The sequence below is a fragment of the Lindgomyces ingoldianus genome, assembly GCF_010093535.1.
Source record: "Lindgomyces ingoldianus strain ATCC 200398 unplaced genomic scaffold BDR25scaffold_10, whole genome shotgun sequence".
NCBI lineage: Eukaryota > Fungi > Ascomycota > Dothideomycetes > Pleosporales > Lindgomycetaceae > Lindgomyces > Lindgomyces ingoldianus.
The window spans coordinates 1,077,856-1,103,337 of NW_022985171.1; the positions used below are offsets into that span (position 1 = coordinate 1,077,856).

General features: G+C 50.1%; 9 protein-coding genes across 9 annotated transcripts; 5 read left to right on the forward strand and 4 right to left on the reverse strand.

Annotated features, from left to right (window-relative positions):
* The first annotated feature begins 173 nt into the window (after nucleotides 1-173).
* On the forward strand, nucleotides 174-1,396 carry BDR25DRAFT_302476 (uncharacterized protein). Its single transcript, XM_033689802.1, has 2 exons — nucleotides 174-476; nucleotides 536-1,396. The coding sequence occupies exons 1-2, from the start codon at nucleotides 428-430 to the stop codon at nucleotides 1,294-1,296; spliced, it is 810 nt and encodes a 269-aa protein (XP_033549716.1). The 5' UTR covers nucleotides 174-427; the 3' UTR covers nucleotides 1,297-1,396.
* Nucleotides 1,397-1,678: 282 nt separating this feature from the next.
* Nucleotides 1,679-2,653, reverse strand: BDR25DRAFT_283447 (uncharacterized protein). The gene is made up of 2 exons (XM_033688049.1): nucleotides 2,156-2,653; nucleotides 1,679-2,093 (listed from the first exon to the last, which is right to left on the reverse strand). Exons 1-2 carry the CDS (start codon nucleotides 2,321-2,323, stop codon nucleotides 1,764-1,766), a joined length of 498 nt encoding a protein of 165 aa, XP_033549717.1. The 5' UTR covers nucleotides 2,324-2,653; the 3' UTR covers nucleotides 1,679-1,763.
* A 3,207-nt stretch (nucleotides 2,654-5,860) lies between these two features.
* BDR25DRAFT_312758 (voltage-gated potassium channel) lies at nucleotides 5,861-8,621 on the reverse strand (the record flags this gene model as incomplete). The annotated part of the gene is made up of 6 exons (XM_033691324.1): nucleotides 5,861-7,450; nucleotides 7,516-7,827; nucleotides 7,911-8,049; nucleotides 8,102-8,239; nucleotides 8,298-8,327; nucleotides 8,428-8,621. The coding sequence occupies 6 exons, from the start codon at nucleotides 8,619-8,621 to the stop codon at nucleotides 5,861-5,863; spliced, it is 2,403 nt and encodes an 800-aa protein (XP_033549718.1).
* A 578-nt stretch (nucleotides 8,622-9,199) lies between these two features.
* On the reverse strand, nucleotides 9,200-10,558 carry BDR25DRAFT_283453 (electron transfer flavo protein-like protein subunit alpha). The gene is made up of 3 exons (XM_033688050.1): nucleotides 10,141-10,558; nucleotides 9,916-10,084; nucleotides 9,200-9,858 (listed from the first exon to the last, which is right to left on the reverse strand). Exons 1-3 carry the CDS (start codon nucleotides 10,441-10,443, stop codon nucleotides 9,281-9,283), a joined length of 1,050 nt encoding a protein of 349 aa, XP_033549719.1. The 5' UTR covers nucleotides 10,444-10,558; the 3' UTR covers nucleotides 9,200-9,280.
* A 640-nt stretch (nucleotides 10,559-11,198) lies between these two features.
* Nucleotides 11,199-13,384, forward strand: BDR25DRAFT_324174 (SWIRM-domain-containing protein; the record flags this gene model as incomplete). The annotated part of the gene is made up of 2 exons (XM_033692147.1): nucleotides 11,199-11,753; nucleotides 11,804-13,384. 2 exons carry the CDS (start codon nucleotides 11,199-11,201, stop codon nucleotides 13,382-13,384), a joined length of 2,136 nt encoding a protein of 711 aa, XP_033549720.1.
* Nucleotides 13,385-13,660: 276 nt separating this feature from the next.
* On the forward strand, nucleotides 13,661-14,783 carry BDR25DRAFT_353194 (uncharacterized protein; the record flags this gene model as incomplete). Its single annotated transcript, XM_033695130.1, has 7 exons — nucleotides 13,661-13,825; nucleotides 14,011-14,076; nucleotides 14,125-14,176; nucleotides 14,304-14,424; nucleotides 14,458-14,517; nucleotides 14,579-14,621; nucleotides 14,649-14,783. The coding sequence occupies 7 exons, from the start codon at nucleotides 13,661-13,663 to the stop codon at nucleotides 14,781-14,783; spliced, it is 642 nt and encodes a 213-aa protein (XP_033549721.1).
* Nucleotides 14,784-15,859: 1,076 nt separating this feature from the next.
* On the forward strand, nucleotides 15,860-17,103 carry BDR25DRAFT_283460 (uncharacterized protein). The gene is made up of 3 exons (XM_033688051.1): nucleotides 15,860-16,153; nucleotides 16,205-16,550; nucleotides 16,608-17,103. The coding sequence occupies exons 1-3, from the start codon at nucleotides 15,949-15,951 to the stop codon at nucleotides 16,957-16,959; spliced, it is 903 nt and encodes a 300-aa protein (XP_033549722.1). The 5' UTR covers nucleotides 15,860-15,948; the 3' UTR covers nucleotides 16,960-17,103.
* Nucleotides 17,104-17,503: 400 nt separating this feature from the next.
* Nucleotides 17,504-18,840, forward strand: BDR25DRAFT_302481 (uncharacterized protein). The gene is made up of 3 exons (XM_033689803.1): nucleotides 17,504-17,630; nucleotides 17,855-18,240; nucleotides 18,314-18,840. Exons 1-3 carry the CDS (start codon nucleotides 17,580-17,582, stop codon nucleotides 18,345-18,347), a joined length of 471 nt encoding a protein of 156 aa, XP_033549723.1. The 5' UTR covers nucleotides 17,504-17,579; the 3' UTR covers nucleotides 18,348-18,840.
* A 734-nt stretch (nucleotides 18,841-19,574) lies between these two features.
* On the reverse strand, nucleotides 19,575-24,061 carry BDR25DRAFT_312763 (uncharacterized protein; the record flags this gene model as incomplete). The annotated part of the gene is made up of 3 exons (XM_033691325.1): nucleotides 19,575-23,039; nucleotides 23,090-23,900; nucleotides 24,027-24,061. 3 exons carry the CDS (start codon nucleotides 24,059-24,061, stop codon nucleotides 19,575-19,577), a joined length of 4,311 nt encoding a protein of 1,436 aa, XP_033549724.1.
* Nucleotides 24,062-25,482: the final 1,421 nt, after the last annotated feature.

Consider the following 25,482-nt stretch of genomic DNA (forward strand, 5'->3'; position numbering starts at 1 on the left):
AAAGACCAATCAGCACTAAAATTCGGTAATAAGCACAGCCCACTCCTTAGCCTCCATTGCTTCAGCGCACTCCACGGGTTCCGCCGCGGGACGTCGCGGCTCTCAAGTTCCCATCCCTGAGCGTGCACAAATATTAAATATGAGTAAAGATGGGCGTCCAAGTGTCGAGGAACTATTAATCTCAGCGTAAAGCCAAAGTTCACAGACTAGATTAAGTAATCGATCACAACAACGAAGATTAGGAACGAACTCTCTACTCGTACATAATTACTCCCTTGGGATATTGCAGCGCGGTGCTGACACGCTAAGTATTTATTGTTCAATTGTTTTCATAACACGAAAACCCCAGACCTCTCAACCTTAATTTCAACCCCAACTTCTCTTCGTCTCACTTAATATCAATCCCCGGGCTTTTCACATACACATAATGGCCCATCCAAATGCCGCAGTGCAGATTACAACCGCCTCTGGCGTCAGTAAGCGACTCTCTTCCCCCTCACATCCCTTTCTCATCTCTAGACTAACACTCCTCCAGAATATGAACCCCGAACAACCACAGTCCTAGCATCCGCGTTCTCCGCCGACCCCGTCATGGCCTATTTCCTAAACAGCATTCCCCGCGGTCCCGCCAGAAGCGCTGCACTACACAAACTCTTCCATTGCATGTTCAGCGCCGCTACGCTCAAAGACGCTATTTTCTATGAATCTTCCTACCCAAATCTGACTCCCGCAAATCAGGCTAGTCCTAATACGGAGCTAGTCCAAGAACCCGGATTTCAATCCGCAGCAGTGATAATGCTACCGGGGCAAAAAGTCGACGATCTCAACCTTTTGGCCTGGCTCTCGTTAATCAAGGCAGGGATTTTGGGATTAATTTGGACGGCTGGCTTGACACGGTTCCGGCGGGTATTGTTTGAGTATCCCGCCTTAGCTGATGGTGTCAAGAAAACCACGTTCAATAAGCACGAAAAGTGGTACTACATCCTCATGATTGGCACCGAGGAATCGCACCGTGGAAAAGGACTCTGTCCGGCGTTAATCAGGGACCTGCAGAAGAAGGCGAGTGGGGAGGGATTGCCAATTTGGTTGGAGGCTACGAGTGCCGGTTCGAGGGATGTTTATAAGAAAGTAGGGTTTCAGCTTGTTGAGGAGGGAGGGCCATTTATATTAGGAAAGGGTGTGGCGGATGCGGCGGGAGAGGTTGCAACGGGGGAGAGTGCAGTGGGTGTGGAGATTTGGGCAATGGTTTGGTATCCTGAAGGGTATGTGAAGCCGGGAAACGGGAGGACAGAATGAGGTGTTGAGCACCATTGCTCCTCAGCGGAATTATAATACGTGACCAACTGTATTTCAACTTTATTTCAGCTTTATTAATTGGAAATGCGTTAAATTATAGCGTTGGGTTGCGAAATAAGCGCGCATTGGCTGCAAAGCCATTAGTTGTCAGTGTACAGTTCCGCAGATCTGAATGATTTCAGCGTGTATTTCAACAGTCTGTTCCACTCTTCCTCGACCTGGAACTAATACCTTTCGCAATCCAACAAGCGCCGCCAACCTTGCATCCAGGCTTCAAAATGCCAGATTCACCTTGCGAATTCGAGAAGTCTGCACTGACAACGAACATACCCTCAAATTTATATTTTATGTGAGTATATGAAATATATACATCAAAGGCTGCCCTGATTCACGAATCCAGAGTCTCCGCGCACATCCCCTCGCTCAATTTCCCTGTGCCAACCCCAATCCCAACTTCGATTCAAATTCTAGCCATCAAACTGTACACTCTGACTCGCCTGGCCCGCAGCCTTCTTGTCCAAAGCAATGTTGTTATTCAACTTCGTCTGCTCCTCAGCAATCTTTGCCGCGTTGTCCTCACCCTGCGCCTGACTGATCTGCAAATCCAAGACCTCAAGTTGCAATTTCAGCACCTTATTCTTGATCTTTCCATTCTGGAGCGCAGTCGCGTCGGCGCCTGAGGCGGCGTCGATGGCGGGGTTGAAAGCATCGGTTTCGGCAGACTCGGCCACTTTGCGTGCGTCCGAGATAATCTGTTGATCAGCCGGGTCGACATTTGCGAGGTCCGAGGTATCGATCTGTGGAATTGTTAGGAGGAACATATAAAATGAAATAGTATATTAGGCCGTAAGGGACGTACAGGGAACTTAGCGTTCACTTCCGCGAGCGCATTTCCAGCCACACCATCGGAGACTTGGAAGTCGGCGTAGGATTGTTTCGTCAAGACACCTCGCTTGGCGTTTGCTACGGGAGCAGCGAGAGAGGTAGCAGCGAGGCCGAAAAGGAAGATTGAGCTTGAGAAACGCATTGTGGGAAGTTGTTTTTGGGTCGTATAAAAGGATGAAGTATAAACCACCTGGGCTAGGTATAGCACAATAGCTTAAGCGTTAAGTGAAGGTATAATGCAAACACACAGAGAACGAATGGCAGCCCAGCTGTAGCCAAAGAAAGAATCAAAACAATCAAGACAGGAGCGAACCCTAAGGAATGAAACTGCAGTTCAGTTGATGAAGATGAGATAAAAAAATGGAAGTTATCTACAACGCTCTCTGCCTTGCTTTTGTACTCTTCTTGCCTCCCTCTCCTGGACCTTCACGCCTCTGCCGCCTTACCAAAGCTTCGAGCTGTCAAAACCTCGTGATACCTCCTTGGCGCCCGTAGCTTGTATCGACAGCCTCAGGATGTTGCGTGAATGGTTTGAGCTTTGACCATCGCTTAGCCTATCACAGCTAGCCACATCGCTACACTTCAACCTCACACAGTAACCTCCGCACTCCTTCAACCTCCACTACCGACAAAGTAAGAAACAGACAGGCATAATGACGCAGCCCCCGGTCCCGAAAACTTGGAGTGGTTAACCGTTTGCGGGAACTTTGTTAAGCATAAAAATCCACTAACCAATCGTGTACCTCTTCTATCTCCCACTTCGTCTATTCATCCCGGAACTGTGTCTAGTTTTGCGTGCCGTTGTCCGGGAACCGTAACCTAGGTGCGAAAACCATTCCTTTCGGACTAGTCTCGCAACCGCCTGGATGAGGCACGGGTTTCTGTCTTGTGCGCGAGGCGCCGAGAGTTGAGACAATATCCGTTCGACAAGCAACGCTGGTCGCGCGAGTAGGAAGGATCGAATGAGCACCACGATATTTTCCACCAACGGGGGAAAGAAGTAAGGGGATGGCTGTCAGAATGTGGATTCCCTGGAGAAATGGTTCCCTTATTTCCCTCTTCCTGTCATTTCCCTGCCTCTTGTTGCAAGTTACAACGCGCTGGTTTCTTCGAATTCTCCGAGGACGGTCTGAGGATGAGCGTGATTGGGTTGTTTGTTGTTCGCTTTCGTATTCACGACTATCCTGTAGGTTTAGGTAAACGCATAGATATATCGGCATGAATGTTATGCGATGCACAGCTCGGCACATCAAAGTGCAGCGCAATGCAGCGCGTACGAGCACACAGATTTTCGATACGTTACCCGCCAACTCAAAATCCATTCCTACTCCTCCTGAGATGTCCGTAGGGTTTTTCTTTAGTACTTTCAGTCTACATCTCTAGTTGTAGACTCGCGTTCCTATCTTCTCTTCTCTCTCCTTCTAAATAAGACAACGGGAAACCACAAGTTTTTGAAGGACCTCTCAAATTGGTTGGAATGTAGTGACGATTCCCATCTCCTGTGTTAACTGTTCTCCAACATGCCCTGCAAATGTTGACCTCATATCGATCATAAACTGTTATCTCGAGAATCATAGACACCAATAAAGAAACAGACATCGACGTTCTTCTCCGCGTAGATATTTTTTCGTGGAAGAGGTGTTATCAGAGGTTCGCAGGTGGTATCGTCCTGAACTAGACCTTAAACCAACAATTTCCGTCAACGCAAGTGGTCAATATCTTCAGAAGACGTCAGCCAAGAGGTAACACTCAACATCGAGCAAAATCACTTAAAGGTTGACAGCGAAAGCAAAGGAGCAAGTAGAGAGCGATATTTCGGCGTGCAAAAAGATGAGCTGGGCAGGAATGCTCAGAATGCATCTCGATATTACCAGAAGAAGCACCTATTAATAGGAGAACTATGAAGAGCTTGATCTGCACATGCCTACGATCCTTTAGATTGTCTTTGCAGACCTAGACAACCCTTGCATGGGCGGCATAAACCCTACTATGGAGTAGACTTGTCGCTAGGGAAATTCTTCTACATATGACTTTCCACTTGCGCCTAGGCGCATGATTTTCAGGGTTCACCTGCCTTCATTCAACAATGTGGACAGCAAGACCAGCAATGATCACCCATTCAAACTACACGACCTGACCGAAAACCCTCTCTCTAAGTGATATAATCTAAGCCCTCTGCCTCTCACGCTCCTCATTTTCCTAGAACTCCACCCTAGAGCCGGGCTCACTAGAAAGCTCACACTTCACAGCTACGTTCTCCTCTTCGACAACCACCCAGATCAAAAGGCCATTATGCGTGCAATGCGGGCGCACACTAGAGGGTTCTGGAGTAGAAGACCTAGAATCACGTGCCCTATTGATAGCAATCCCTGCGCCGATGCCGAGTAAAATCAACACTGGAATGCCAAGATCAAGACTGGGACCTAATGCGGGTGCTCAATTTTTCGCTTTCCTTATTACTAGAGTAGAGGTAGATTTTGTTAGCGTCGAGCTCGGCAATACTCTATATTCTGCAGTACTAAGATGTAGTGTAAATAGGCAGAGCATAGAAGATATTGTGGAACCGGTACTGTCTGGAATATTTGTGTTCACGTCAATTGGAGGCGAAATGGTCGCAATTGGGGATGCTGCCACTGGTGTTTTCCCCGAACAGAGAGAGAGTATTTCAGAATTGGTGAGGCCGAAAAGCTAGGTGAGATCTTCTAATAAAGGCAACTAAATCCCGATTGTAACTCTTTTTTTACTGGCTACAGTGGGAGATATGTGATTGAATCGAGGCAGGCAGGTGGTGTAGGAGAGTGCGGCAGGTAGGATAAGAAAGTGACACTTGGAGTAGATAGCGGGGCTAGTGGCGGCATAATCATCATGAAGGCCTTGTTAGCTTATTTGAACGAAATTAGTGTCCGTCTAGATGACCTCTTTGAAACATGGTGCTTGTCCAGTATAAAGTGAACATTTAGTGAAAAATCGACGGTACAGCTATTAGATGAGAGATTCATAAAGAGGCCATTAGAGGCTGAGCTGAAAACAGCACAGAGTATCGTAGAAAGAAAAGGAAATATCATTGCGGCTCATATTTTATCAATGGAATGATTGGTTGGACAAGTCTTGCGTAGGACACAGGTAACAGCAAAGAGGATTAAAAGGAGTCGAAGAGTGGTTAAGCTTGGGTAGGTGAAAACCATCCCTATTTATTACCGTAGAGACCAAAAAGGATCCCATCCCAAACATAGACTAGATCGCCAGGTTTAGAGGGTGTGCAACCTCCCCTGCGAGGGAGAACGACTTCTCCGAAAGGTATCGCCAAAGCTTTCCTCCCCCTGTTTGTTCTCTATAAGCCACACATCCATTCTGATCCTGACTGAGCGGGACACGAATCTCCGAAACTAGAAGCACCACCCCACAAGCAGCAACAGTGTAGATGCTATTAAGTCAGAGCTTACCAAAGGTAAAGAGCAAATAATATAACCATGTCAAGGCAATCTAAATAAATATTTCAGATGTTCTGCCCTCTCTGTCAAGCATTACATTCAAGCCTACCTTTGCTTTTGACTCTTCTACGTCATATTCGTCAGCACCTGATGTCAAGATCAACATTCACTACACCAAAACGACCTAAAAATCTAACGTGGCCCTAATCCAATTGACACCTAATCATAACCTCATTACCGATCTATTCCTAATCGGGACCCTTCCCATTTGCTCCAGAAACCAGCACTTGGTTCTGTGCATCCTTTCTCTCTTCCCGAATCTCATCTGTTTCCTCTATACCAGACCCTCTAGCCTCTTGCATACCTATATCTTTCTCTTTCTCTTTGTCTTCATCTTTATCTTTCTCTGTGCCATCTTCACTCTTTTCTTTCAAAGGATCAAGTCTGAATAGCGCTTTCTCCTTCTCCTTCTTCTTTTTCTCCGCCTCCTTTCGTTTCTCCAATCTCACAAGACTCTCACAAAGGCTCTGAAGCAACCATCCGCTCTCACCGAGCCCACTTAATAACGGACTATCATCGCCAATCCAATCCCACTCAACAAGGCCTTCCTCTTCCTCTTCTTGCAGTACACCTTCGCCCCGCTCACCTGCAGTGCTCTTCGTAAACCGTATTAAACGTGTAAATTCGACCCACTCCTCATAGGTATATTTCTTCGTTTTCGGAAGCCGGAGATCGGCTGCCACACGACGAATACTCAACGCCAGACGTCGTGAAAGCGAAAACGACGTTGGAACATGACCTGCAGCATCTTGTTCCGCTTCTACCGCGAGAGACGGGATCGTCGGGTTTGTAGTAGCACGCAAGTCTTCCTCTTCTTCGGCGTCGATTTCCTCACCGTTCTCAGGATTGCCTTCCGAAGGATCCATAGTGGCGAATCCCTTCTTTAGTCTCTTCTTCGCAGCTCGGCTGGCGAGTCTTGTTTGGATCCAGTTCAGAAGCCAGGGGTGTTTGTCCAGAAAGGATCTCCAGATCCCTTCTTTCGGTAACACAGTGAAATCGGCGAGCTGGCTGGACCAATTCTTGAATTTCTCAACAACAGTGTCGCCCATGTCTGATACTAGAATTGTCATGGTTGGCACTGCAATGAGGCTCCATGCCACAAAAAAACATCTCCCAGCGTTGGATTTCGGGGATAGATCGCCATAGCCGATAGTGAGAAGTGAGACGTAGCAGAAGTAAAGCGCTTGGAAGTATGTCATGCCTTGAGCATGTTTCTCGGCTTCCCAGAAGACGATTGCCCCTACACACCAGAGAATACCGAAGGCAAAGATAGAGAAAGTTAGCGCGTACCATTTCTTGAATTTCGAGGTTGAGCGTTGGATGCTTCGCATTGCTTCAAACCGGTCCTTTTCTTCGCGCATAAGGATGAGCCGGGGTTTGCGAATGAGACGGTTCTGGACCGGTGTAATAGATGTTACGCGGCGGGCTGTACTACTCATAACTGTTCTGTATGCCCTTCCCCCTAACGGAGCGCTGATGTCCCCAGCATGAAGATTTCGCCTACGAACGAGATGGTGAACTTCGTGCTCGCGCTGTCGGAGGTCAAACGAGTTAGTGACTGTACGGGAGATCGTTCGTTCTCGAGCACGCTTGAGATGTTTGTGAACAATATTTTCTTCTCCCAGCTGCCGCATGAATTTATAGATGGAGGAGATGACAAGACCGAGCATAATGATACCGCCAACGGAATATGGGAACACAAGACCGCGACCGATATTGTTTGTAGGGTAGAGGTCACCAAATCCAACAGTCAGGATAGTTACATCGCAGAAGTATAGCTTGGTAACGTTAGCTATCGCTGCTTTAAGGGGTGTGCAAAAAGGCTAGAGGGGTGGAAGCTTACGGCATCCGCGAAGTCCCACCCTGACTCCCCATCATCTGTTTCTATGCGTGCGAAGATGGCGGCCCCTCCTGCTAGCCAAATAAAGAATAGCATTGTTTGCAAGATCAAGGTACGTTGAGCGTCGGTGAGATTGAAAGTGTCAGGGTAATGGGCTAAGAAGTACCCAAGCATATTGATCATGAGAATCATAGAGCAAACAAGGTACAACGCTGCGGCAGCGATGGCGTACCAAAAGCCTTGGGTGTAGGTCTCATAGGGGCGGACTGGTGGTGCGTAAATATGCATGCAGGCAGTTATTGCCATGAGCTTGTTCTAAGTTAGAGTGGTTCAGATAGTGGAGAAGTGAAAATATGAGGTAGAAGTAGTGACAAGAGTATGAGTAGGTTAAAACTTACAAATCCGGTGGACAGATACCAAAAGATGATTGTGACCGGAAGAGCAATAATGTAGCGAATTCGCTGAGTAAAGTTTAAGAGGAGGAAGAGGTTACCCAAGAATCCGAATATTAGAGAGGCAACGTTCAGCCAGTAGCACCTGCTTAACGTCAGATGTGGGAAAAAGAGGTTGAAGCTTCCGCAATCCTCACCATAGGGGATCTCGAAATGGAACTCCTTGGAAATCAGGGACGAATTTATCGTCGATGAACACATTCTCTCTCCAGAAGGTAACCAGAGCTGCAATAGAAAGGACATTTGCAAGGGGACCAAGGCTTGCTGCTAAAAGACTTGTCACATGTAAGTCACTTCCCTTGATGGCGAGGTATGAAGGTATTGTGGACTTACGGAATGGCCGTAGACGCAAACCACCAGTCACTAGTCAAAGATCCAACATCAGTGCAGTTCAGGAGAAGGCATAGGACCCAGCTAATTGTGCAGACAAGCAGTAGTCGAGTTGATAGTCAGGGTATCGTACCTCTTTTCATTTTCGTCAAAGTTCACCTTGCGTTTCCATCTGCTGTTCTTCCAATTTTGTCGAGCTTCCGACATTTCGATGTTCGCGCTCTCGTCATATTGAATGTTCTGACTGAAACCGCTTTCTTCAGGGGTTTGCAGCTTCTCTGGATTCCCTGATGGAACGTCTGTGGGGGTTGCTGTAGTTGATGACATGGTTGCGCCACGGAGATGCTATTGTTATCGAGATACAGCGGCCATAGTAGAAGTTTTAGAGTGGTGAAGTTAGAGTAGTCTCGTTTGGAGACCCCAGGAAAGAAAAATAGGTCAAATCGTGAGAGTCGGGCAGGCAGAAGTCACACCGCGCGAAGAATTGAGGGGTCTCGAAGCCTGTGAAATGGCACTAAGGTTCCAAGGTATAGTAAAAGATGAGGTGCATTGGCGGGGATATAAATCGGACGCTAGGGTGACAGAGGATAGAAGGGAGACAGGGTGTGGTTAGGTGGTCCGATCAAAGAACACGGCGCATAAGCAATGGCGCAGTCCATCATGGCGTAATGCCGGTCGGGGATCACCAGACTGCAAGTACGGGACGTCACACTAGACACAGCTTGAAGGTCTCACACGTGGATCAAGGTCCGGTGTGAAGCTGACTCCAGTAGCGCCGACTCCAGCCGGAGATGCAATGCCAAGCTGTCATCATCTCCAACCGCTACTAACAAGTGATTGGATGCAGGCCCTTTAGTGGCAAACTGACTGTTCGGCTCTTGATTTAGGTGCTTGCTGTGAATGAAAGTGAGTCTCCATGACGTCATGCTTGCATTGAAGCTTCTACATCTATGTATATACAGAGTCGTCACTGAAAGAAGCGTCTTCTACTGCGATTTTAGCTTCTCAGTCAACTCAGGAACTTTGTCGAATAAATCGCCCACTAGGCCAACATCTGCCACTTGGAAGATTGGCGCATCGGGGTCCTTGTTTATCGCTGCGATGACTTTGCTGTCCTTCATCCCAGCTAAGTGCTGAATAGCTCCGGAGATACCCGCGCAGAGGTAAAGTTGAGGAGCCACATTCTTTCCAGTCTGTCCCACTTGAAGACTGTTATCCGCAAAGCCGCTGTCGACTGCAGCTCTCGAAGCACCAATGGCGGCACCCAGTGCATCTGCGAGAGGCGGCATTAGCCTGTCGAATTCCTCCTTCGACTTCAACCCACGTCCACCAGACACTACTTTATCTGCGGAACCAAGGTCCGGTCGATCAGACTTGGCCAAATCCTCCGATACCCATTCAGTAGGGCATTCTGCCTTTGGATCTACACCCTCCTCTATCGCGGTGGACCCGCCTTCGGTCTCCGGGATAGGAAATGCGGTTCCTCGCACTGTGATGACCTTGGTGCTGTCCAACGACTGGACGGTAAGAATGGCATTACCGGCGTAGATGGGACGGACAAATGCTTTTCGAAATCAAGTTAGTGGAATTGATATAGAAGCTCGCGCAAGAGCCTGCATACTGTCTTCGCTTTCAATAGCCGTGATGTCTGATATTTGCTGAGTGTCGAGAAGTGCAGCAATACGAGGCATCAAGTTTTTCCCAAATGCTGAGTGTGCTGCGAGAATATGTGTGAAGCCTCCTTTCTTGATATTCTCGACGAGGAGGGGGGCGAAGTTTTCGGGGAGGCCCTGTATTTACAGTCAACACCCCGCTCGGTTCTTTCTCAATCGCTCAAACATCGCACCTTATCGTATGCACCATTCTCCACGTATATTATCTTCTCGAGGCCTTTCACCTTGGCTGCCTCGTCCGCAGCGGCCTTGACCCCACTTCCGGCAATGAATGCAGTCACCGAACCACCAACCTTTCCACCCGCGGTCACTGCGGCTAATGACGCCACATTGAGCTTCCCTTCTCTTTGCTCCAGAACCGCTAGTGTTGACAGTAATCGTGTAAGTGCGGAGTGGTGCAGAATAGCTGTGGGTTGTGTGCATCGAAGCTGCGTTCGTGCTTGTCGGAGGACGGACAGACGTGCGGCGGAAAACATGATGAAAGAATTGAACAATGAGATCACCAGGAGCGAGGGAAGGAAGGAGAATCGAAGAAGTGGGGAGAAGTAAAGTCCAGGAATGCCGCAAGTGATTGGGTGCGTTTGATCGGAGAACGATGACCTCGGCTGGCATCGCTTGACCCGGGCTTGCTCGTTTTGGGCCGGGTGAGCACCAATCCATCACGTGACTGGTCGAAGCCGCCAAACCAGGCCGGGGGAAAAGTACGGAGCACATCGCGAAAGTCGACGCGACGAGCTCCCCAACCCGCCCACCATCCCCCATCCCCCCATCCCCCCATCCCCCCATCCCCCGCCGTCCACGCCTTCATTTCTCGAAGTTGCTATTCCAATTTCCTGCTAGCTTCTGCCTGCCCGTTGCCATCCTCCCGCGGCACTCGCGACCAGCGCGCCCTCCTTGCACTCGCATCGGCGCAACCTCTACAATCCCCCGGACTCATCGCAACCGCTGTGCATCACCATCACCGGCTATGGCTGACGATGCGGCGGCAGGGAGTGCTTCTGCACCCGAAGTGGACAGCTCTATTGCAGGAGGGGAAGGCGCTCCCCACGCGCAGTCCAACGCGCAAGATCAAGGTTCGTTGCAATCCTTCCCACCCGCTCCATGCACCACGCCATCCCCCAACGCCGCGCCAACCCCCAAAATGTCGGCCGCAGTCATGCCCCGTGCCTATAAAGACGATGAAGATACCACTCTGAGCGACCTTTCGATAACAGATCTCCTAGATGTCTCCATGCTCGACGACCAAGAACCTGCCTCTCTTTCCCTGAAGGAGTCCTCTCGCGAGCCCTCCACTACAACTCCCGCACCCGTCTTGGACAACCCTCTAGATGCGCCAGAGGGCCCCAGGCCAGAAGCGACTGATGCCGATGGCCACGACGACGAAGAGATGGCTGGAGCCGACGACGCGAAGAAAGAGAAGAACGGAGAGGCCGCTGAGGGCACTGATGCAGATGCGCAATCGAAATCGGCCCTGGAATCTCAAGCCCGATCACACTTTGCCACCCAAACCTATTCGACCATCATCCCCAGCTACGCTAGCTGGTTCGACATGCACTACATTGACCACCGTGAGCGTAAGGCCCTCCCGGAGTTCTTCAACGGGAGAAATCGCAGCAAGACGCCCGCTGTGTATAGGGACTACCGAGATTTCATGATCAACACGTATCGGCTAAACCCGTACGAGTACTTGACTGTCACGGCCTGTCGGCGCAACTTGGCGGGCGATGTGTGTGCCATCATGCGGGTTCACGCCTTTCTCGAGCAGTGGGGTCTGATCAATTATCAGGTAATAGGATCCACTCTAGCGCTGTTTGAACGTTCGCACTGACCCTTTAGGTTGATCCGCAAGAACGCCCGTCCAACATTGGACCTCCCTTTACTGGTCATTTCAAGACAACTGTGGACACTCCGAGGGGGCTTCAGCCATTCCAACCCGCGCCCAAATCCATCACGACCCCAGGCAAGCCGAATCCTGCCACCGAAGCAGCGGCCAACCAGCCGGCAACTGCAAAGTCTGACTTGACTAAGTCCATCGGTCGACATATTTACGAACAAAATGGGAAAGAGCTATCACCTTCGGAATCCAAGGACAAGACTACGAACGGGGAAGGCGCCGCCAACGGAGCGTCTGGGTCAGCCGACATGAAGGCTCTGGAAGCTGCCCAAAAGGAACCTATCAGTCCCGTCCACTGCAACAGCTGTGGCGTGGACTGCACTCGGTCGTATTGGCACTATACGAAGACTTCTCCACAACCAATACCGAATAAGGCACAGGTGTCAAACTATCACGATATTTGCCCGAGGTGTTTTGTGGACGCCAGCTTCTCGATGTCATATACTAACAAGGGCTATGTCAAGGTGGAGAATGGTGAATACTCGTTGGCTGGAGACCCTGACTTAAAATGGTCGGATGCGGAAGTCCTGCGGTTACTTGAGGGCCTGGAGCAATTTGATGACGACTGGAACCAGGTTGCCGATAAAGTCGAAACCAAGACTCGGGAACAGTGCGTGTTAAAATTCCTCCAGCTAGAAATCGAAGACAAGTATCTGGAAGCAGACTTTGCGGAACCTGAATCAGTCAGCGGGCTATCGTTTATGCAGAACGGACGAATGCCCATCTCTCAAGCCGACAACCCAGTTTTAAGCGTGTTAAGTTTCATGGCTGGCTTGTCTCCAGCGGGCGTCACCGAAGCTGCAGTCGCGTCGGGAAGGAGTATTAAGGCGATGAGGAGCATTATGGAAGAGCGGATCAACAAGGTATCAACGTCAGAGTCGGAGAAGGGTAAGGAAAAGGAAAAGGACAAGACCCCTGCGACTGCAGGTTCAGAAGTGAAAAATGAAGATGCAATGGACGTCGATGCTCAACCGGGCACTGAGTCTTCAATGCTACCACCAAAAACCTCCACGACCGATAAAGATGCGTCAGCTTCGCCTGCCACCACGGAAATCAGCCCTCTCATTACAGTACCATTCGCTCTCACAGCTGCCCGCTCTTCAGGACTTGCCTCACACGAGGAGCGTCATATTACCCGCCTCGTCTCTGGCGCCGTAAATCTGCAACTTCAGAAACTCCAAATGAAGCTCGATCACTTCAACGCCTTCGAAAAGATCCTTGCCGCCGAACGCCGCGACCTTCAACGTCGTCGCCAGCAACTCTTTCTCGACAGACTCATGTTCCAGCGACGTGTGCGAGCGCTTGAGGATGCTACAAAGAAAATCAATGCCAGCTTGGGCGGTGTGCCCGGTCTTCCAGGCGCCCTCAGCCCAGAAGAGGCTGTCAATGCGCTGACAGACGCGATACGGACATTTGGCGTTGGCAAGGGTGACGAGAGTATGGGCGCTAAGCGGTCGAGTATTGATGGAAGTATCCAGCCGTACGAAGATGGCAGTGATGGTTTCTCGAGAATAGAGGTTTAGGGAATGCTAGGGCATGCATAAAATGCTCTGCAGCTCCAACCTCTAAACAAACAGATAAACCACGGGGTTATCGGTGGGGTGTTTTGGCGTGTTTGGTCTGGCTGGTGAATGTGGTTCTCGTATATTAATCGAGACCCTGCGTACTCTTTTCTTAAGCTATTGTCTTCTTGCTTGCTTGTTGGCTTGTCGCTGGAAAGAACTTATTGAGAGAGGGCAGGTATACTTCCTTACGCCTGGTGGCAGGATAAGGGTGGTGTGCTGTAAATTAGTTTCGAAATGGCAAATGATCAGTTTTTCTATCCAAGGTCTAGGAACGTTCTTGTTTGTTTAGCATGTGGGAAGGCAGGGGCCCTGTTCTGCGAGACAACTGGGCTCGTTCCATTTAGTGCTAAGCGGAGATCTAAGTACTGGAAAGGTGTACTATTTAAGACGCCTGGCATCGTAGATTACGCTCTATTAGATTTTGCCTATATCTCAAAAGGTCTAATGCTTATGTTAATACGTACAAAGAAAGGTACACATTTACATGCATAGTGACATGTTGAGGCACACAAATCTTTATACACAAGGCATATTGTCTATCTGGATGAAGGGCTCGATAAGGAGCTTAATGAAGAACCTATTAGGAGCTTGATCGGAGCCTATTAATGAGCTTGATGAGGAGCTCTTTGAAGGACTTGGTAAACAGCCTGGTGAGATGAGATGAATGAGATTTTAAACTACCTTTGGTTCCACCGTAGAGGCAGATCTGGTGGCTTAGTTGCCGACAACACCCAAGAGCTCAACCTAGTAGTTCCCTCTTCTTATTACATTAGCACTTAACTAAGACCGAAAACTGTTCGAACTATTACCACCTTTTGTCTTATTCTAACTTGCAACATCCTAATTTCTAATACCTTGCACATTGCCGTACGTACAGTGTCATCCTACTCTCTGATCGCTGGGGTAGATACCGTGGCTGAAATCCTTCAGTTCAGCTTGGTGTGTAGACAAAATCAGAATATCGCAGCCCTCGCAAATATCGACCTCGACTTCTCATTGTAGCGCTTGCCGCACCACCGCAATACCACGAGGCTGGACTCGCCCTCTCCCCTCAGCGAAGAGGGAAAGCGGGAGGTGTACACTTCCATACTGTAGAAAGAAAACTAGCTCTTCTATTCTGCGACGACTGTCTGAAATTCTGCACTCAGTTAGAGCATATGGGCTCTGCGCAACTGAAATCGTCAAGAATTCCAAAGTGAATCCAAGTTACATCCCTTGGTAGTCCATTCAGGAGTATATCGGGATTGATGGATGGGACGTAATTGTGGGCATCAGCAACATCAGTCAAAAAGTGCCGTGGTTATACATCCCCTCGCTTGCATCTTATCTTAAATGTGCAAAGGACGGGCTATCCTAACCTGGGCGGAAATGGTCGCAAGTAGAAAAGTGTGCTGCAAAGAAAAGCTTGCAGGGGCACCTTTAGTATCGGCGAGGTTACAGCGGCCACAATTTAAATAAGCAGAGATTAGCTGCCGGTGGGATGTTGGCGCAAGGCGAGAACAGATTTCGAGGCCTAGCAATTCCGGGTTGCTCCTCAAAATACCAAAATGCCTGACTAGATATGTAGGGCTTCACTAAAAAGCGCGGATATTGAACTCTCTCCAAGGCAAATACAAACGAGGCTCATCTGAGATGACAGCCTAGGATTAGAACTCCCTTCTGGTAACGGCATCTATAAGGCGGGCACGAGAACCTGGAAATCAGCTTTAAAGTTTAGACAGAATATTTCGCTAGGATGGTATAGGCAATCAAGAGTGGAGAGGCATTGTTAGCTTTATCTTGAAGGTATGTCTTTCTTGATCTCGAAATTCTCCATGGCCATACTGAGAGTTTCAAGCATGGTGATTCACCCGTAACCTAAAGAGGAGTGGTAACCATAGGACTCTAGAATCTGAACGTGACTAATGAATTAGTTATATCATAGTCACTGCCACTTTTGTATCTCCAGTATTATGGGAAGCTGGCACTGGCTACTGGCTTTGTTGACTATCATCAAATGCAGCTAGATTCAGAAAAAAAGGCTTATGCTCTGGCCTATGAATAAGAATGTTTAAGTCCAGTTTATAGAGATGAGAGAGGACGGCATTTTCATCAGCAGTAGCTGTGTATTCGCACCAAAAGAAGACGGAACTTCGACGGGAGATATGAGCGGGTTTCTCAAGCTGTAGAGCAGAGTAAGAAGATATCCAAAGGTGAAACTTGAAGGGAAATGGACAGGTGTTTTATGTATTGGGTTGAATCGGATGGTGATGATCACCAATATATACAAGCTTGATGTTACTTCTGGGTCAGCAGCATACTGTGCATGTGTCTCGAAAGAGCGTGCTCCGGTATGCATCGTTAGGATCACAGTTGATCGACAAGCACCAAACCCGGACGAACTCGGCTAAGCTTTCCGCTGAGAAATCCAAACCCATTGCCTTGGCCTCGCGCAACTTTTCGACCCCTTCCCCTCGACAGCTTGCTAACAACCCCACGACATTCCTTACATTCTTGTTCTATCTATTTCTCCTTTGTCCACCATGTTCCGCCCTGCTTCGCGACTAATTGCCCGCTCCTCGGCCGTCCGCGCTTTCCCACGCCCGGCGACGACACGGAGATGGGTGAGCACAGCGCCACCGACACAGAAGTCTAGGACGTGGAGGAGCGCAGTGATGCGGTGGGGTGCTGCGGCGGGAGTTATATACTACTATAATACGACGGATGTGTTTGCGGAGGAACCGGCTTGTGAGATGGAATTGAGACTCCTTGTGGCGAGAAGCTAACAGCAATTTGTAGACACCACCACACAGCGCGTCCCTGAAGCCGATGAAGAAAACGAACAGCTCCAGACAATAGATGCACTAGCGAAGGAACGGGCGAAGCGGAAAGCTGCTCATGCTGCGGCGATGGAGAAAGCAGAGCGGGCAGAGACGCAGGGAACAGCTCTAGGTGTGGAGGAGCTGGAAGAGGAGGCTGATCAACAGGGCGCATTCAATCCAGAGACGGGAGAGATCAATTGGGATTGTCCGTGTTTGGGGGGAATGGCGGATGGGCCTTGTGGGGAGGAGTTCAAGGCGGCGTTTAGCTGCTTTGTGTATTCGACCGAGGAGCCGAAGGGAATGGATTGCATCGACAGGTTCAAGTACGCTACTCTGGTTTGCAAAGGTTTTTGGATGTATGTACTAACGTATATTGTTAGGGACATGCAGAACTGCTTCCGACAGTACCCTGAGATCTACGGCTCTGAGCTCGAAGGCGATGATGAGGATGATGTAACAGAGGACGGACAACCGGCAGTGGCTCACGAAACCGCTTCCGAATTAACGCCAGGATCCGCACCGTCAAGTCCTCCCGCCCCACCTAAGCCAGACGAAGTTGCGACGCAAATTCAAGGACAGCCACTGAGTCCAACTGCAGAACTGGAATCCAAGAAGCAACACGCCCGGGCAGCAACAGAACAAGCCAAGATGGAGCATGAGACTCTAAGCGGGAGTGATGAGGTTGTCCCTAAACCATGGCACGATGCGTCTGGTAGTGAGGATAAGAGCTAGGAGATGAGTTGCTGCGATGCCTGTACGATATTTCCTTGCGGCATCACTGGAGCTAGGTAAAAGGTCTTGGTAGCATTTTTTGGTGTCCCAAATCTCTGCTACACTGGGGAAATTATGTACAACAAATGTAGAGTATGGTGCCTGAAATAACCATGCTGGATTCGTGTGCTCCTGTGTCAAATACAATGTGAACTCATTTCGTAACAGTGTAACCGGAATGCTAGCTCACATCAAACTTGGCTAGACACCCTCTTCAAAACGTGTATACTTGATAATATTGGCGTTGGAGAGTGGTTGTGACTGATTCTCCTCGTGCATAGCGGCCTCAAACCTTGCAATGAGTCAATGACGTAGTTCGCCAGGCTCTGGCGAGACCTCAAGCATGTGAGTGAGGCATCATCCCATCCATCCTGCCCTGTTCTTTCCGAGCCCACACAGCAAGGCTACAGTCCCATCACACGACTCCTTTTATTCACCTGCTACGCCCGTGTGCATATCCTCTGAGTACTTTCCTCCCCCGTCCCCCTCTCACGGAAATACCTATCATTTGAATACTTCCACTGCACCCCCCACTCAGAGCTTCCACACACAGAACAGATCGCCTGAGCTATATTCCCAGAATGTCATATGCACAAGCTGCTGCCAGTGGGCCGAAGCAGAGTCCTGAAGAGGTGAGTACGTGTACATGCGATAATATACTTTGAGATCTAACACGTGCGCAGGCGTAAGTCGCATTCCCCAACCTTATCTTCCAGCCAGGCGGTGTCCTTTGTCTGTCGCACAACCCTCTGAAACCCCATTACCGGCCCAGCTCCTGCAGCACGCCCTAGATTTTAAGTCTATCGCAAGAAGCTAATTAATATTTAGTCGCGCCCCTCCTGTACCTGAAGTCGAGCACACAGACTCTAGTGTGCACTCCCTCATCGACGTCGACTCACCTCACATCTCCTCTGTCCCCTCAGACTTCGAATCGCAATCCGTAAAGACGGACACGCAAGCCGAGCGCATTGAGCTCGAGCAGCGCGCGGAAGAAGCTACCGCCGAAGCCAAGTCGGTGAAGGAGAAGGCGAAAGCGAAAGCCGGACGCGGGGGACGGTATGCCAAGGAGAATGCAAGGAACCCCGTGCTAATTGGGAACGCGGTGGCGGTGGGAGTCTTGGGGACCATGCTAGGTCTGGGTGCGTACAAGAAATGGGTGCGGGAGGAGTTGAGTTGGAAGGTTTTTGGGGCTTGGGCGGGGGTTGTGGGGTTGTTTGGGGTTGCGGATTATTATGTTTCGCAGTAAGTTTGTATTTGTCTGTCTGCTTGACCGGCAATGTGACCACATATGATGAAGTTCTGATTTGCTGTTTAGATACTTGTTCCAGAAGTACCCGCCGAAGAAATAAGTCGTTCCTCGAACCTCCCCGACTTTCGACTAGATCACTCATGGATCTCAACGACACCGACAGCGGCGGCGGTTTCCTAAGACCCCTCAATCTGGATCAAACCTGTCACTTTTTCCTGTCTATCTTCATCCGATCTCTTTTCATTTTCTTCAATTTTCTCTCGATTCGGTGGCAGCAGTATAGCAAGCACATTGGTTCTCAGCTCTTCTTTTGGGTGGGTCTTGTTTAAGCGGCAAGACTTGCTTTCAGATCTGATTCCTTGTATATATGAGTCCCATAACTCCAACACAATTTTCAGATATCCCCAAAATCCCGGACTTCATGTTGTAATTTCTCGCTAAAGAGTTGTGCATGGCGGGCTTGAGGGAAGGGAAGGATGGGGGGAGGAGATATAGACGTGTTTGGAGGATGCATTTATGCATCTAGGGAGAGGCGTTCTGGAGGCTTGCTCGCTAACTTAAGACACATCCCCAAATAGGAAATTGTGATTGATCCCCACCTCCCGCTCTGCTTCTCGTCTAATACTGCACTGTCGCATTCCTCCAAAGGGATGCCTAGTAGGAATGAATCAGTCCGTTTGAACCTCACCCATTGAACAAGCACCCTCAATCTGCTACGCACGCAAAATGGAAGAACATCACCAGCAGCATCGCCGCACCATTGAAAGTAAAAAGGAAACAAGTATTGCCATTAAACACATCTACCTCACGCACTCAAGCCGCAAACAAATCTTATCTATACTCGTAAAAGACAGTTGACGTCGTCTCTCATGTCATCATACACGATACACTCAGAAACAAGAACAACCCCCTCTCCGTACCGAAAAATCCCCGCCCAACGATTCAGAACGAATCCACACACACCCAACTAATCAATCACCTCTATGCTGGTTTCGATTCGAAAAAGTACAAATGTGTACGTCATCTGCCGATCGAGAGGGAATGGGGGGGGTATATAATGCCATGCCATGCCATGTTCACTGTTGCTAACGAAAGGTCAAAAAGAACCAGAAAACAGAAAACATAAACCAGGGACGACTCGGAAAATGCGGTGAGTGGCGGAGACGCAATTTACACTGATGCAGAAATTTTAAACCAGAAAACAATTTATCGCCTTTCGCTTTCCCTTCTGCTGGATGCACACAAACTATGCACAGTCATGGCCTCTTGCATGTTCATTGATCGAGGCTTCGTGACCGAGTTGATGGGGATGATGTTGTGGCACCGATTATTCAGCGGCAGCGGCTTCAGTTTTCTCCTCAGCTGGGATTTCGACCTTCTTCTCAACCGGCTCGATACTTTCCTCTGGTACTTCAGCCTTCTCGCCATTGACCGGTTTCTCTTCCTCTTTTGCAACACCATTTGTAGCCGGAGGAGATGGTATAGCCTCGGCCTTTTCCAGTTTCTCAGCTATCTCCTTCTTCTCGTTCAAGGCAACCTGAAGTTGTTGCTCAGCCTCGGCTTTAGCGTTTTCGGCGGTCTCTGCCTTCTTTTCGGACACTTCTTTGTCCTTTAGCGCAGACTCGAGTTTCGTCTCGATTTCCTTCTGCAATTCCTGTGCCGAAGCCAACTGCGATTCGGCGTCCTTTGTGGCCTGAGTGGCTTGCGCAAGCTGCTCCTCAGTCTGTTTCTTTGACTCAGAGATTTCTTCCACAGACTTTGTGGCAGCTAGAACCTTCTCTTCTGCCTCCTTCTCAGCCAATTGAATCTTCTCGGCATGCTCAGACAAGGATTGGGCCAATTTGTCACGGGCGTCCTTTTCGCTCTGAGTAGCTGCGTCGAGCTTGCCTTGGAGCTCAGCAAGTTGGGCGTCGGTAGACCCAGCAGCCTCGGTCTGTGCCTGCAATTTATCTTCCAATTCGGCCTTCTCGGTCTGTGCAGCCTGGAGCTGTCCCTCAACCTTGGAGGTCGCCTCCTTGGCGTCGGTCTCGGCAGCTTCTAGCTTGGTTTCCATTTCCTTGATGCTGGCTTCGAGGGACTCGATCTTTGTGGCACTATCCGAGCTAGAACTCTTTAGAGTTTCAAGTTCTTCCGATAGCTTGGACTTCTCGGCTTCAGCATCGACGAGACTCTTCTGCGCGGATTCCGTAGCAGCTTTCGCTTCATCTAACTGTGCTTGCAACTCAGAAACCTTTCCGGCCTGTTCTTTTTCTTGAGCAAGGGCCGCCTCCAATTCCTTGCCGGAGGCTTCTGCGGCTTCTAACTTACTTTGCAACTCAGTCTTAGCTGCCTCAAGCGTCGATATCTGCTCAGAGCTATCACCGGATGCGCTGTTTGCTGCTTCGAGTTCAGCCTGGAGGGCAGCAACCTTTCCGGCCTCCTCTTTAGCGCTAGCGAGACCTTCTTCTAGTTGAGCTTTGCTCTTCGAAAGTTCTTCCAGTTCAGCAGCCTGGGAATCGTGAAGTCCCTTAATCTCATCGTGGGCAGCCTTGACTTCCGCAATCTTTCCAGCCTCCTCCTTGGCGCTAGCGAGATCAAGCTCCAACTGAGCTTTGCTCTTCATAAGTTCTTCTACTTCAGCAACACGGGCATCATGAAGCCCCTTTGTCTCCTCATGCTCAGTTTGGGCAGCCTTAAGTGCTTGATCGTGAGCAGAGACCTTCTCCTCAAGGGATTTCTCAGCAGCCGTCTTGGCCGCTTCGGTAGAAGCAAGCAGGCCTCGTGTAGCCTCGTGATCAGTATTGGCTTTTTCCAGGTCGCTCTTTGCAGTAGTGTGGGCTTGCTCTAGCTCTGAGATCTTGGCGGTTAGGGTTTCGATCTCTCCCTTCGAAGATTCAGACGCCAACAACGCCTCCTCCTTGGCCTTGAGATCGTTCGTAGTGCTCTCCAATTCGGTCTTCTTCGACGCCAGGCTGTCTTGACTTTCCTTAAGTTGCTGTTCGAGCTCCGAAATTTTCGCGCCTAATCCTTCAGCATCGCCCTTGGCAGACTCCGCGGCGGCAAGGGCTTCTGCCTTTTCAGAAAGTTGAGTCTCCTTGGCCTGCAATTGCTCCTGGGATTCCTTGAGTGACGCTTCTAGCTCGCTAATCTTCGTCGCCAACGACTGGGTTTCTTCTTTGCTAGTCTCGGCCGCTTGGAGGGCTTTCTTGGTAGAGGCAAGCTCAACTTGCGCAGATTCCAGTCCAGATTTACTAGCGTCATGTGCCTCTTGTGATTCCTTAAGTGATTGCTCCAATTCCGAAATCTTGGCATTGAGTACTTGGACTTCACCTTTCGCGGCATCGGCAGCTTGAAGTGCTTGCTCAAGCTCCAAAACTTTCGCTTTGGTGCTCTCATGTGCCTCGGTAAGTTCACCTAGCTCTTTCATCTTGGCAGAAAAGGTTTCGGAAGTTGTGGCGTATTTAGCCTCTTCATCTTTAAGAGATGATTCTAGTTCTGAAATCCGGGCAGCGAGGCCGGCGGAATCACCCTTCGCAGCCTCAGCAGCTTGAAGTGCTTGCTCGAGCTCCGAAACCTTCGCCTTAGTAGTCTCATGCGCTTCTGTAAGTTCAGAAAGCTCTTTTGTCTTGGCGGTGAAGTTTTCAGACGTTGTGGCGTGTTTGGCCTCTTCTTCTTTGAGCATTTTCTCCCAACCATCGACCCGAACTTGATTGTCTGCGTGGGCAGCATCCAAAGTGGTTTTGAGTGTAGCATGATCAGCAAGAGCTTTCTCGAGGTCACCCTTGGCGGTAGAATGCTCAGAGGTGAGCTGTTCAAGCGCAGCCTTAGTTGAATCGTGTGACGAAGTGGCCTCTGCAAGCTCGCCCTTCACAGATTCGAGCTCTGCGCTAAGTTTCGAAACCTGCTCCTGGTGTGCTGCATCGGCACCCTCACCTGCCTTCTGCAATTCAGCTTTCATAGCTTCTAACTCTTCTTGTAACTTGGCCAAGGTTTCTTCGACCGCAGTCTTTTCCGAAGTGAGTGTTGAGATAGCAGCGTTTTTGGACTCAAGGTCATTCTTAAGACCGGCGATAGAGGCCTCGCTAGCGTCAAGTTTTCCAGAAAGCTCGTCCTTTTCCGCTGTGATTTTGGCAATCTCCATGTCCTTGGTTTCCAGTATGGCCGCGGAATCAGAGCCAGCAGCGGTAGCGTCTAATAGCTTCTGCGCAAGCTCGTCACGATCGCTCGTGAGGGAAGCAATTTCTGAAATCTTGGCGTCGAGGTCTTCCTGGAGTTTTGCTGTGGATCCTTGACCATCACTCAACTGCTTAGCCAAGTCCTCTTTCTCAGTGGCAAGTCTCTCTAGCTCTGTGGTCTTGTCTGCGAGGGAAGCTTCTAGTGCGGTGAATGCCTCGACCTTCTGCGAATGTTCAGCGGTGATCGAATCGAGCGAACCGCGGACTTGTTCTAGCTCCTGGGTGGAAGCTTCCTTTTGAGAAGTAAGGCTAGAAATCTGCGCTTCATAGTCGGATTTTACAGTCTGCAATTCATTCGTAGCACTCTCTAGCCTGGATTGAAGCTCCGTGAGCTGCGTATCGAGAGCAGCTTTAGCACTCTCATGACTGGCGAGGGCATCGGCGACTTTCTTCTCAGCATCTGCCTTTCCAGCATCAAGAGCTTCGCGGTGAGCAACCTCTGCCTTCTCTAAGGCTTCTTTGGATTCCTGAGCAGCAGTTTCTAGAGTTAAAATGCCAGCCTTGAGCGAGTCGATCTCGCCCTGGAGGGCGCCACTTCGGGTGGTGAAGGTTGCCAGATGTTCAGCTTTTGCATTATCCTGCACATCGTTAGTCGGGCTGAGGAGGACATGAGTAGGAGCAAGCATACTAATCTAGTCGAAAACTCTGCTTCACACTGTTCCCGAATGGCGACCCTCTCCTGCTCCTTGGCCTCCTTAACCTGCTGCACGACGACAGACACGAGGTGGTCTTCCAATGCCTTCTTTTCCTGACGTAGGGCAGCCTCTTTCTCTTCAAAGTCGGCGCGGACCTCTTCGCTCTCCTTCTCCATCCCGCTAATAGCATCATTCTGTGTTTCCACCACCTTGTTCGCCTCGTCGAGTTCTTCCTGCGTCTTTGCAAGCTTCGCCCGGAGTTTCTGGACCTGCACGTCGAGAGGGTCGTCCTCTTTCGGTGAGGGCGGGGATAGTGGAGCTTCAGCAGCGTCACCGGCGTCATCGGCTTCACTAGCTGCACGCCCCGGTGTCTCGGGGGCTGGGGGAGCTTCAGCAGCGGGCGTCTTTGGCGGCGTGTCTGGAGCTTCTCGTGGTGTCGCCTCATCCTCCAGCTTGGGGGTCGACGGCGGCTCTGCAGCAGCTGTCGTGGGGGTGCTGGGGGAAGGCGGGGCAGGCGACTGGGCGCCGAAGAAATAATGGTAAGCTCGACGCATACTGCTAGATCTCTTGGGTAACTTGGGGCGGTTGGAGCTGGTAGACCTGCGTCCCTTGCGTTCTTCTTCAGGTTCTGGGTTGAGGACCGTCACGGGGGTGATGGTCTCGGAGCTCTTGCCTCGCTTGTGGCCGGGCGGTTTGGCCAAGAGCTTCCTCCCAAATTTCTGGGAACCCGCACTGATGTCGGCGAGAATCTGCTTCTGCTCCTTGGACGTTGCACTGTTTGGCTGCTGTTCAGCTTGTGTGTCTCTGGCTGCTGTGTTGTGTTGTTGTGGACAGGAAAATAAAATTTGCAGAAAGCGGTGAGAGGTTGCGTGATTGCGTGGTTGTGAGGTGAACGCGGAACGGTGAACAACACAGAAAGGAAAGACTCACTCGTAGCTCGACCGACTTCTCCCAAAGCTCGGCATCTTGACTGACGAAAAGCTCGAGCGCGCTTCAATTTTTCTTCTAGCGAATAACTTGCCCGTTTCCTGGCTTATCAGGCGAGGCGTCCTTCTTCCGGTCAAAGGGCGCTGGGTACTGGAGACTTTTATGTACGAGCACAAACACGCACCGATGCACCCAACAGAGCAGGAAATGTGTACAGGTGCCAATCAACGCACAGCACGTAGTAGCACCTGAGTCGCGTGAGGGCCAGGAAAAACGATGAGCAAGTGCGATGCAAGTGCTGGGGGACAGGTGCTTTTAGGTCTTGACAGCGAATACAATTGATTGAAATAGGAGCGTGGGATATATGCGTCGTTAAGATGCGTGGCCAGCGAATCCACCAGCGTCGGTCAGCAAATTCTGAGCTGTACACCCCATATGTATGTACTCGGCTTATGCGAACGGGTATCAAGCCTCAATAGCCCTGCAGGAACTGGGAGACCACCTTGGATGTTCCGTCTCAGGATCCCCCAGGGCGTCGAATACCAGCTGGTCGACCACGTTGGGCCATGCGTTGTCTCAAGGGACTGCCTGGTCATGATAGCCATGTTGCAAATCACCGCCTACTCAATTTGCGCCCAACCAACGTGTGGGCATCCAGCGCGGCGGCATGAGATGAAAGGCATATCGCTATGCCGGGGAGAGGGAAGGGAAGGGGGACCGGGGCGGTTGATGCGTTGTCGGGTCCAGCATCGTCCACAAAGGGATCTTTGCAGATTGGCGAGTGAAAAACTGCTGGGCTCGACCCTCGACCTTTTTGACGTGCACAATACACCCAATTCGCGTAAAGCTTGTCCTATCCGCAGCACTGCACTCTTCTAACATCCCATCCCATCGTCCGCGTTTACGAAAGCCACTTATTTCTTTTCCTCAGCGAATCCTCGCCTCTCAATCGCTACCCCTCTCTACATTCTCATTACCGTTGAAAAGCGCTCACACAATCCCCTAAAAAAGCAAAGCTGTTTCACAGAAAAGAGAGAACCGAGGTGCGCCAACGGCAAACATGCTTCGAAAATCATCAGACGACCACAACACCGACAGCGGACAGCTGTCACTGCATGCTATACGTGTTATACAGAGTCCGCATGCCCCACGCATACACGCTGCATATCTGCGCGAACGGTAATCAAAATCTGCGTCTGAATCGGGACGCGGGCGGAATGGTGCAACCGCGGGAACGTTGGAACTGCGGGAGTTACATGTACACCTCGCTCCAACGGCTTGCCACCATCATCCTGAGGCCATGTTTCAAGCATGGATGCAAATCAAATCATAATTACAGAGTACTGTTGAGAGCAGAAAGAATTGGCTCAACCCATTGGCTCAGAAAACATTTGATCAATTCTGCCGTAAACTTCGTCCATTGTTGCTATGTACTTTGGTAGTCTCACTCCGCCAGAAG

Bases quoted from the DNA above. Each gene is read 5' to 3' on its own strand.
- BDR25DRAFT_283453 (XM_033688050.1), bottom strand. From the start codon at position 10,443: ATGTTTTCCGCCGCACGTCTGTCCGTCCTCCGACAAGCACGAACGCAG. The intron at 10,085-10,140 runs GTGCGATGTTTG...CTGTAAATACAG, and splicing joins AGAATGGTGCATACGATAAG to GGCCTCCCCGAAAACTTCGC. The intron at 9,859-9,915 runs GTATGCAGGCTC...GATTTCGAAAAG, and splicing joins GGCTATTGAAAGCGAAGACA to CATTTGTCCGTCCCATCTAC.
- BDR25DRAFT_283460 (XM_033688051.1), top strand. From the start codon at position 15,949: ATGTTCCGCCCTGCTTCGCGACTAATTGCCCGCTCCTCGGCCGTCCGC. The intron at 16,154-16,204 runs GTGAGATGGAAT...AGCAATTTGTAG, and splicing joins GTTTGCGGAGGAACCGGCTT to ACACCACCACACAGCGCGTC. The intron at 16,551-16,607 runs GTACGCTACTCT...GTATATTGTTAG, and splicing joins GATTGCATCGACAGGTTCAA to GGACATGCAGAACTGCTTCC.
- BDR25DRAFT_302476 (XM_033689802.1), top strand. From the start codon at position 428: ATGGCCCATCCAAATGCCGCAGTGCAGATTACAACCGCCTCTGGCGTC. The intron at 477-535 runs GTAAGCGACTCT...ACACTCCTCCAG, and splicing joins TACAACCGCCTCTGGCGTCA to AATATGAACCCCGAACAACC.
- BDR25DRAFT_283447 (XM_033688049.1), bottom strand. From the start codon at position 2,323: ATGCGTTTCTCAAGCTCAATCTTCCTTTTCGGCCTCGCTGCTACCTCT. The intron at 2,094-2,155 runs GTACGTCCCTTA...ACAATTCCACAG, and splicing joins AAGTGAACGCTAAGTTCCCT to ATCGATACCTCGGACCTCGC.
- BDR25DRAFT_302481 (XM_033689803.1), top strand. From the start codon at position 17,580: ATGTCATATGCACAAGCTGCTGCCAGTGGGCCGAAGCAGAGTCCTGAA. The intron at 17,631-17,854 runs GTGAGTACGTGT...CCTGAAGTCGAG, and splicing joins CGAAGCAGAGTCCTGAAGAG to CACACAGACTCTAGTGTGCA. The intron at 18,241-18,313 runs GTAAGTTTGTAT...TTTGCTGTTTAG, and splicing joins GCGGATTATTATGTTTCGCA to ATACTTGTTCCAGAAGTACC.